This window comes from Pteropus medius, unplaced genomic scaffold (assembly GCF_902729225.1).
Source record: "Pteropus medius unplaced genomic scaffold, Ma_sr-lr_union100, whole genome shotgun sequence".
NCBI classification, from domain to species: Eukaryota; Metazoa; Chordata; class Mammalia; order Chiroptera; family Pteropodidae; genus Pteropus; species Pteropus medius.
The window spans coordinates 18,025,153-18,034,331 of NW_024349796.1; the positions used below are offsets into that span (position 1 = coordinate 18,025,153).

The 9,179-nt window shown below is 65.1% G+C and overlaps 1 protein-coding gene across 1 annotated transcript in view; it reads left to right on the forward strand.

Annotated features, from left to right (window-relative positions):
* PKP1 (plakophilin 1) overlaps positions 1-9,179 on the forward strand; it is a 47,444-nt gene that overhangs the window by 25,625 nt on the left and 12,640 nt on the right. Inside the window, exons 5-6 of the mRNA XM_039883566.1 lie at positions 7,070-7,464; positions 9,003-9,147. Coding sequence (XP_039739500.1) covers positions 7,070-7,464; positions 9,003-9,147 — 540 coding nt within the window. The remainder of the gene's footprint in view (positions 1-7,069; positions 7,465-9,002; positions 9,148-9,179) is intronic.

Here is a 9,179-nt window from a genome sequence, read left to right on the forward strand (position 1 = left end):
TGGAGCTGCATGGGAGGCCTTCCTTCTGTGCTTACTCCCCACAGGGGGGTGGGGGCGGGGGGGGGAGTGCGGGGTGCTGAGGCCCCTCCTCCTGGCCGAAGTTTGTGGGGAGCCAGAGATAAGGTGGAGGAAAGGAGGAAGCACTGGCCGGAGGCGGGGTCCTCCATCTCTGCCCAGGTCCTTGCGGCCGTGACATCCCATACCTGTGTCCTTGCTCGGGGGAGAGAAGGCAGAGCACGCTCCCCATGTCGGCACCATGGGTTTGCGAAGGGAGGGGGCCTGGTTCCCGAGAATGAAGTCAGTGGTCCCTAAGGGCGGGCCCCGGCTGGGCGAAACCGGACAGGCCCGTGGAGGAGCTGAGCTTGGAGAGGAGGGGCGCCCTCCGCAGGGAGCACGGGCAGAGGAGGTGTGCTCCCGGCCTGAAGCTTGGTCTCACAGCAGCCCTGGGCCCTGCTTCCCCAAGGTCACCAAGGAGGGCGGCTGGGTGCGTTTGGCCAGCTCCCTGGCCTCCTGCAGCCGATGCCTGGGGGACGCGGAACCCGCGATGCCTCTGCGGCCGTGCGCCCCGCAGCCCCGCCCCTTCCTCCTGCTCCAGTGAGGAGCGCCAGACCCAGGAGGTGGCACAGTGTCACCTGTCACTGTCCTGGCTGTATGGACCTTGTGGGGAGCAGGGAGTGGAGGCCAGCTGTGCAGTCTGGTCCGAATGTGGAGGGAGAGGGACTCGGTGTGGCAGAGCAGGAGACACGCCAGGGCCCCGAGGGAGTACAGCCCTGGGTGCAGTCCACAGCAGGCCACCCCCGAAGGCCCCCCGGAGGGAGTGCCAGCCCCGGCGGAGACACGGAGAGGGTTCCCATCTTCCTCCAGCTTAATCGACCCACTGTCCGTCCCCTCCGTCCAGCCCACGGAGGCCTCTGCAGTCTGGCTTGGCTGGGAAACGGACGCCTGGGTGGATGGGGGCGCGTCCTCCTGCCCGCCCAGGCAGCAGGAGGCGGGCAGTCCGCTGGCCACGGAGCATGGGTCCTGGTCTCCTTGGCTCCCCCTGGGCGGCTGCTGCTGCCCTCGCCTGCATCCTCACATGCAGGCTCACGGCAGAGCTTCTGAAACTTTAGAGGGAAGATTTGAAGAATTAAGGATAATCGTAAACTTTATTTTGCTTCAGAAGAAAATTAGTGGAGGTTTTCTTTTTTTTTTACCTTTTTTCCCCTCTTTGGTCCTGACAAGAGCCAGTCTCAACCAGCGGACTTTAAATCCTTAGCCAATGCTTAAAATCAAGTCAGGGAACCGGAGCGTGAGAGACGATGCAATGAAATGCTGAGTGTGGCAGCACACGCTGACGTCGACATGCCCCAGCCTTGGTTTCCTCGGCGTAAATGGCAGTGGGACCAGGTGACCTCCCCGCCACGCCCTGCTCCAGCCCCAGTCCCCAGCGCCCTCCCTGCAGGTTTGGGGGTGGCCCTCAGCTTCTGGGGTGGCAGGCAGATGGGGCCTTGCAGGGCTGCTCGGCCGCCCGCTGTCACGTTCCCTGGCTCTCCCGCGGACGTACCCCTGTCTCCGGCGCCTGGCCGTTTAATGCGCCCTGAGTTAGAGCAGCATCTTGAACGCACCCAGAGTGCTCGCGCCCTCACGGCCACCGGCTCCTTCCTTCGGCCTTCGCGAGGCCCTAGGTGAGCGGGGTGTTGGCCCGATGTCACGTGCAGGGAAGTCAAGCCATGGAGAAGTGGGGTCACCGGCAGCTCAGAGGCAGACTGGGGGGGCCGAGTCCGGAGCCCAGTGGGCGAGAGGAGGGAGGAGCCACCAGGGCCAGGGAGGAGGGAGTCAGGGTGTCTCTCCAGCCAAGTGAGCGCAGACGCTCCACGGCCAGGAGCAGGGGACACCGGCAGGGACAGGGCCACCAAGCCCTGGGTGGGTCTTCTGGTGCCTCTTAGTTCACTAGAGGGTTTTCCTTCCCTCACTGTCCAGGGAGACAAATGCAGCGGCATTTCCCCAGGGCGGTGGGGGGAGCCGTCCCCACCCTTCCGTGGGGGAGGCTGTACTCCCTCGTCTCTGGGGGAGATGGGGACCTTCCCGCAGGAGGGGAGCAGGCTCAGCTAAAACACAGCAGTGGGGGCGGGGGGTAGAGACGCAGCTGGGGAGAGAGATAGCTCAGGCCTCAGTGGGGAGCCCCCTCCGGCCCCCACAGCCCACAGACGAGGCCAAGGGCCGGGCTCACGGGGTCCGTTCTGGATGCTGTGGGCAATAGAGTCATGTCACGTGGCTGGGCCTCCCGCGATGGCCAGCAGAGGACGGCCCACCCCCCACTTCTGTCGTCCTGGGGTGGAGTTTCTAGGGGCGGGGACCCTCAGTGAGCCAGAGGAGCTGGCGGGGCGCCTGCAAAGCCTGTCAGCCATTCCTGTCACCTGCTGGGGCCTGGCTCAGGCCGCTGTGTCCGGGCTGCGTGGCCTTCTTAGCCTCAAGTTCCCCGGCTTAAGGTTCTCACAGGGAGGATGGACGCGCCCTGGGGCCTGACACCCTGCTGGCCAGGCGGGGGGCCGGGGTCCTGGGCCGCCGTAACGGGATGGTGAGCAGGGGAGCCCTGTGCAAACTGTGGTGCCCGTGCTTGCCACGGGTTAGGAAGAGCTCAGACCTTCCCCACCTGAGTCCACCCCAGCGAGGGGACCTGTGTCCCATATGGGGGTGTGTCTGCGTGTGCACGTGTGCATGCTCTGTCCTCCACGCTGCACACAGGGCCGCATGCCAGGGAAAGATGGGGGCTGGCATCTTTCCCAGCCAGAGGTCGGGGTACCCAGGAGGAGGCAGGGACCCGCACACCCCACCTTTGGTGACTCAGGCCCAGAGGCTTCCACGTTGCCTCCAACTGCTGAGTGAGCAGTCACCCCGCCCCGGGGGGCTCTCCCAGCCCTGGCCCCATGTGCCCACCCTGGACAGCCCCCGCTAGGACCCGTGTGCTCAGACCCTGGGGACAGGCGAGCAGAGCTGCCGGCCACATGCGCAAGGCCCCTGCCGCCTCATGACCAGCCATCTCTGCCCAGTCCTGACCCGAATCCCGGGGACAGCTCGAGAGTTGGTACAGGTCTTCGGGGTGCTGAGCGGGGAGCAGCGGGAAGTGACCGATGGACTCTGTCCCCGAGGCATTCGCAGTCGGCGTCCCTCTCAGCAGAGTCCTCCCTGCGCCCCAGAGGCAGGAGGACCCCGGGACACTGGGGGCACTCGCTCTCATGAGAAGGGCGCTTGGCCGGGTGTGGGCAGGGAGGGGCGGGGCATGTGTCCCTGGAGAGCTGGTTAGGCCAGCCACGCCTTGCTGTAGGAGCTTGGTTTCAACATGGGCTCATGGCTGGGGACCCGGACGGCCTTTTCGTCGTGGCCTGCCCGGCTGGCCGCCACAGGGCCGGCAGCTTCTGCGTGGTCAGCTGGAGCGGGACTGGGGCTCTCCCGACGTGGCCGACCAGCTGCTGTCTCCCAGGTCAAGGGGCAAAGGGAAGAATCATGAACCATCACAGCCCGGTCCCATGCAGTCTCCCTCACCCCAGGCAGGACACCCAGCCTTCCTCGCAGCTCAGAGGGCACGGAGGCTCCCCCGTGCGCGTGGAGGCCAAGGGCACCCCGCGCCATCAGCCGCCCGTGTCTCCACCCCCAGCCCAGATGCCTTTACACTGAGCACTGGCCATGAGCCCAGCCCTGTTCTGGGCACAGGGAAGGGTCTTTCTCTACTCCGCCCACAGAGCAGGTGCAGAGCAGGTGAGCAGAGACGGCAGGTGCAGAGGGCCTGGGGTGGCGGGAGGACAGCTATCGGGGTGGAGGGTTGTCTGGGCAGAAGCCGGCGGGAGGCAGAGGAGGAATGTGGCTGGCGGCAGGGGCTGCGTGGAGGGTGTGCTGGGAGGGACAGGAAGAGAAGGTGACGTTGGGCTGAAGGGACTTCAGTGGGGGGTAAATTCCACCTTCCCCGAGCCGGGGAGGGCGGAAAGGCAGGAAAGCGAGTCATTAGCAGAAGCGGGCAGAGCGCCGGCGGGCGGGGAGCCACCCTCTCTGGCCCCCCTGGGAACACGGGTTCGAGTGTCGGCCCCGCAAGAGCCCCACTGGCGTCTCAAGTGGAGACACACCATGCGGGCTTCCCGCTCGCCGTCCAGCCCAGCCGGCCCTGCGGGTCAGCGGTCAGCTCTGCTCCCAGGAAGTCGGGCGTTCGCCCCTGGGTCATCCCACTGAGGCTGGAGTTTCCCAGGAAGCTCAAGATGACCAGACAAGGGTGTGAGCGTCTCATTGTCCTTTGTGTTCGAGGCGAGGTTGCTGCCAGCAGATGGGTGTGGGGTGTGGGGTGTGGGGGTGCCTGGCCAGCACTGGCAGCGAAGCGTGGACACGTGTGCTCACGCTGCCTGTGCGTTTAAGCACGGCTGCGGCTGCTCGTGGGACCAGGATGGGGGGTCGCATTCTCGTTAGTCACAGTGACAGTCGGCGAGGCGTCACCAGCACTAGAGCCGGGGCCAGGGGCACGACAGGCCCTGCAGGGCTCGGGGGGCCCTGCGCGGGAAGACCTGTCCTGCCCGGTGCCGACGGCCCAGAAGCCACGTGCCATCTGCCAGCTTCGCTGTGGTGCCGTCTCGGGGGGCCGCGCCTGCTCTGCTGAAACGTGAGACTGTTCCGTGGCCGTAGGGGTCACCCCCCCGTGTGCCAGCTTGGCAGCTCCTCTGGTGTGGCTTCGGGTCCGTAAAACCCTCAGCCAGAACCTGGGGGCAGCCGGCCACATGATGTGCCCGCTGAGCGAACACGCCACGCACCCTGCTCCCTGCTGGATGCTCCCAACGACCCCGCACGCCAGGCTCGGCCATTACGCCAGCCCGACTGATGAAGCAGCGGGCGTACACCGGGTTCAGGGGACTCGCCTAAGGCCGGTCGTCCGGCCTATGACATGGCCACACTCGGCCCGGACAGTCTGGCTCCAGAGCTGTGTCCTGACCACTGAACCTCCCCCGCTGTGGACGTCTCGGCCCGGTGAGCTTGAGCGATGTGTCTGGAGTCTCGAAGTGCCACCGCTATTTCGGCCTGACGGAAAATGGGGAGAGGTCCCAGGCTTCGGCTGCGCCCAGCCGGCTGTGCCCGGGAACCCAGGACCCATGTGCCACAGGGAGAGGACGGGGCCAAGAGGAAGCTTGGCTGCCACTCGTGAGACCTCCACGGCGGCCGTCAGCCGCCGGGGCGTGGGGCGTGGAGTGGGGGTCCCAGGGGTGCAGTGTGGCTGATGGGGTGCTGGGAAATGCAGCCGATGGGCGTCTCGACCTGCCCGCCACGCCTGCCCCTCTGCGGGCACGGCCAGCACGGTCCCCGGCCCCCGTGGGCTGGGTTGCCTGCTGCTCCCCGCCCCCGCCGCATGCAGCAGTGCAAAGCCCAAAGCCTCTGGGAGGCTTCGTCAGCACCATCGCGTTTTCGCTGGGTTTCGGCCAGGGCGAGCATTCCCATGCCTCACCAGGTGACTGAGATGACAACGGGGAGTGTCATTTACTGAGAACAAGGCAGCTCCCTGTTGCATGTCCATATAAGGCTTAGCCCGCTGCTCCGTCTGGGAGGAAGCAGCTCTCCCTCCATGGAGGAGCCATGTCACCGTCCTCCCCCAGGCAGTGCAGGCGAGGGGTGTGGCCCCCGGCCTGAAGCCTGGAGGCCTGATCGAGTGTTTTGTGTGTCATCTGCGAGGTACACATTCCTGTCCAAAAGCCACAAAGCCACCCGCTGTCCCCTCTGCCTATGATTGTGCATTCACGGCTCCCGACACCCACACACCAGTTCCCTCTGGGTTGGTCAGTTTGACCCAGTTTGAGGAAGAAAACTTCCTGCCTGGTGCACAGCTGGGCGTGTGGGTGGCCAGGGCCACTGCCAAGGCTCGCGGTGGCTTCTGAGTCCGGGCGCCGCTTCTGACTGGGGCTTGACCCACAGGTTGTTTCCTGCTGCCCAAGGCTGTCCTTGCAGAGATGAAGGGGACCTGGCCAAGGGCGGCCGCTGCCCCGCCTGTGCGGCTGGATCTGGCGTGGACAGGATCCACCCGGGTGCCCGAGGCCTCCCCCACACACGCACTCGCTCGCGCTCGCTCCCAGGGGTACAGGCCGGCTCTGGCCACTGCAGACCTGAGTCCCGAGGCGGCTGCTGGGTGCAGACGGCTCATCAGGCCCCAGGCTGATCCTGTGGTCTCAGGTCGAGTCCCAGCAGGCAGGCCCACGGCATGTGAGCTCGGGCAAGCCCTGGACAGCACTCCGCTAGCTCGTTCCCACCCCGTCCACGGCTTCGCAGGCTCTCCCCAGAGCGGCTGGCCCCTCAGGTGGGCTCACGTGGCCTGGGGGGCATCTATTGTTGTGTTTTCCTGTTGGGCTGAGCCCAGCTTCCCACCCCGCATCCCGCAAGCCTGACAACAAAGCCCAGGAGGCCTGCCCTGCAGCCCCCGCCTGCCTGCCCATGTGCAGGCACCCCGTAACAGAAGGCCCAGGAGCAGGAGGACCCCGCTTCGACCTTTAAGGAGCCTGTTCCCATCTGCTTCTCGCCCCGGCAGAAGGGTGTCAGATGAAGTACATGTTCGGCAGGGAAGCGACAGCGGGGACGGGCTGCCCGAGTACGAGGAGCCCGCGCTGCGTGTGGTGGCCGAGCCGGCCGCGCCGTCGGAAGCCGCTGGTTCTGAGGATGGCACGGGACAGCGGGCCGAGGGCTGGGAGGCGGGGCTCAGGACTTCCCGCCTCTCCCTTCCGGACGGGCCCGTGGGAACAGGTGCATGCGGCCAGATGCCCCGAAGGCCCCCAGCGAGAAGCGCGGTTCACAGCCGGCGCCCGCGGCCGCGGCCAGCATGGCCGTCTGGGCACCGCTGGGCACTCCACCCCCACTGGCTTGAGTCCCCATGTACCTTACTCTAGTCTGGTCTTAGAACGATGGTCTCGGTCTGCTAAATGGACTGCACAGTCTGTAATGGGTCACAGGCTGCCGCTTGGGAACCAACTACTGTATCAGAGGTGGCCGCGGTCCCTCCTGCCCAGACCTTGGGCTCCCGGCGTGGCTGTGGGGCGCAGTCAGGAACCCCAGTGAGCCCTCCTCTCTCCCCCAGATCTACAATGGTACCCTCAAGCGGGAGGCTGACCACCGGCGCTTCAGCTCCTACAGCCAGATGGAGAGCTGGGGCCGCCACCTGCCCCGGGCTGGCTGTCCCACCGCGGGCGCCGGCAGCGACATCTGCTTCCTGCAGAAGATCAAGGCCAGCCGCAGCGAGCCGGACCTGTACTGCGACCCCCGGGGCACCCTGCGCAAGGGCGTGCCCAGCAGCAAGGGCCACAAGGCCACGCAGAGCCGTTACAGCTTCTACAGCACCTGCAGTGGCCAGAAGGGGGCCAAGAAGTGCGTGGCCCGCCCGCCCTCCTGCACCTCCAAGCAGGAGCCGGTGTACATCCCGCCCATGTCCTGCAGCAAGGACATGTCCTTTGGCCACTCCAGGGCCAGCTCCAAGTGAGTGCTGCTGGGCCGGGCCAGGGGCCGGGGAGCTGGGACCGGGGGCCAGGGGGCTAGGGCCACACCTCACCTGGCTGCCCCGGAGGGAGCTCCTGAGATGGGGGAAGGACAGGGCCTCTGTCCCCAGGGATTCCCCTGTCCCAGCCTGGGCGTGTTCCCAGTGGGCTGCAGAAGTCGGCATTTAGGCGAAGTTTGGAGTATGTAGGTTTAGAAGGGTCGCAGGCCATGAGCAGAGAAGGTGAGCTAGGCTGGTGGGTCTCAGAGTGGGTTCCTCGGCGGGCAGCAGCAGCAGCAGCCCTGGGAACGTATGAGCAATGCTCGTTCTCAGGCCCCCCCAGCCCTGCCGAGGCGCAGCCCCAGGGCACTCACTGTGCTGTCATGAGCCCTGAGCCCCGCCGGGGGCCGCGATTCATGCCAGAGTGCGAGAGCCTGCAGGCATCTCGATCAGTTTTCTGGAAGAGCGGAGGGATGTGTCCCTGTGGGACGGGGTGCCGTGTAGCACCGTCCTGCCGGAGCGGAGGGGCCCCTGGAAGTCACGCCCAGCAGAGCCAGACTTAGTTAAATCATAGACGTTCTGGGTTTGTGGCTCAACGAAGTGTGACCGTCAGCGTTTCACATGGTTTGCCACATGCCCTTGGCTCTCACTCTGAGCAGTTTGAACTCATCACGGCAGCACAGAATAGCCAAGGATGGGGACAGCACAGTGAGCAGGTGTCAGGACTGCTAATCTGTAAAAGGGCGTCAGGCGTGGGGCGGGGAGCTTGGAGGAGAGGGCCGGGGCGGGGGTCCCCCGCACAGTCTCCAGGAGAGTGGGCACAGTCAGAAGCAAGGCAGTGGCCCTGAGGACAGGAAGAAGAAATAGACGTGAGAATTCTTGCATAAGAAGAATTAGTTGGACTTGGGAATGGAAGGAGGGAGAGACGGAGGCTGAGGGATGAGTGGTGGGTATGGGTGGATGGGATTGATGGATGGGATGGATGGATGAGGATGATAAAGGGAAGAGGGTAAATGGATGGAGGGATGGATAGGAGGGATGGATGGATGGATGGATGGATGGATGGATGGATGATGGACGACTCGATCATGGATGATTTATCAGAGATGGATTTATTCTGTGATGGATGGACAAGATGGACGAACGGATGACGGATGGGATGGATGGACGGATGGATGGACGGATGGGCAGGCTCACAGCCATTCTCTTCCATTTTCCCAATGCCACGCACAGAACGTGAGAGCTGGCAGAGTGGGTGGGGGCGTCCCCTTGAGAACAGGGCAATGTTTATTCTCAGTGCAGAGGTGACTTACCTGCTTGCACATCAACCCAGGACCTTATCACAGACAATGTTCACCATGGCTGGGCCTTTTCCCGCCCCTGAGGAGCTGTTCACAGGGCGTTCTCTGGCATGCCTGGGGCTGCCCTGTCCTGACTCTCCAGAGGGCAGATGAAGCCGTGGCAGCTCGGGACGCAAGGGGGACTTCTGAGTCCCTGCGCCAGAGCTCCCGTAACGGCCCCCACGGCTCACTCCTTGCAGGATCTGCAGCGAGGACATCGAGTGCAGTGGGCTGACCATCCCCAAGGCCGTGCAGTACCTGAGCTCCCAGGACGAGAAGTACCAGGCCATCGGGGCCTATTACATCCAGCACACCTGCTTCCAGGACGAGTCTGCCAAGCAGCAGGTACCTGGCCTCACCCCTGCCCCCTCCACCCC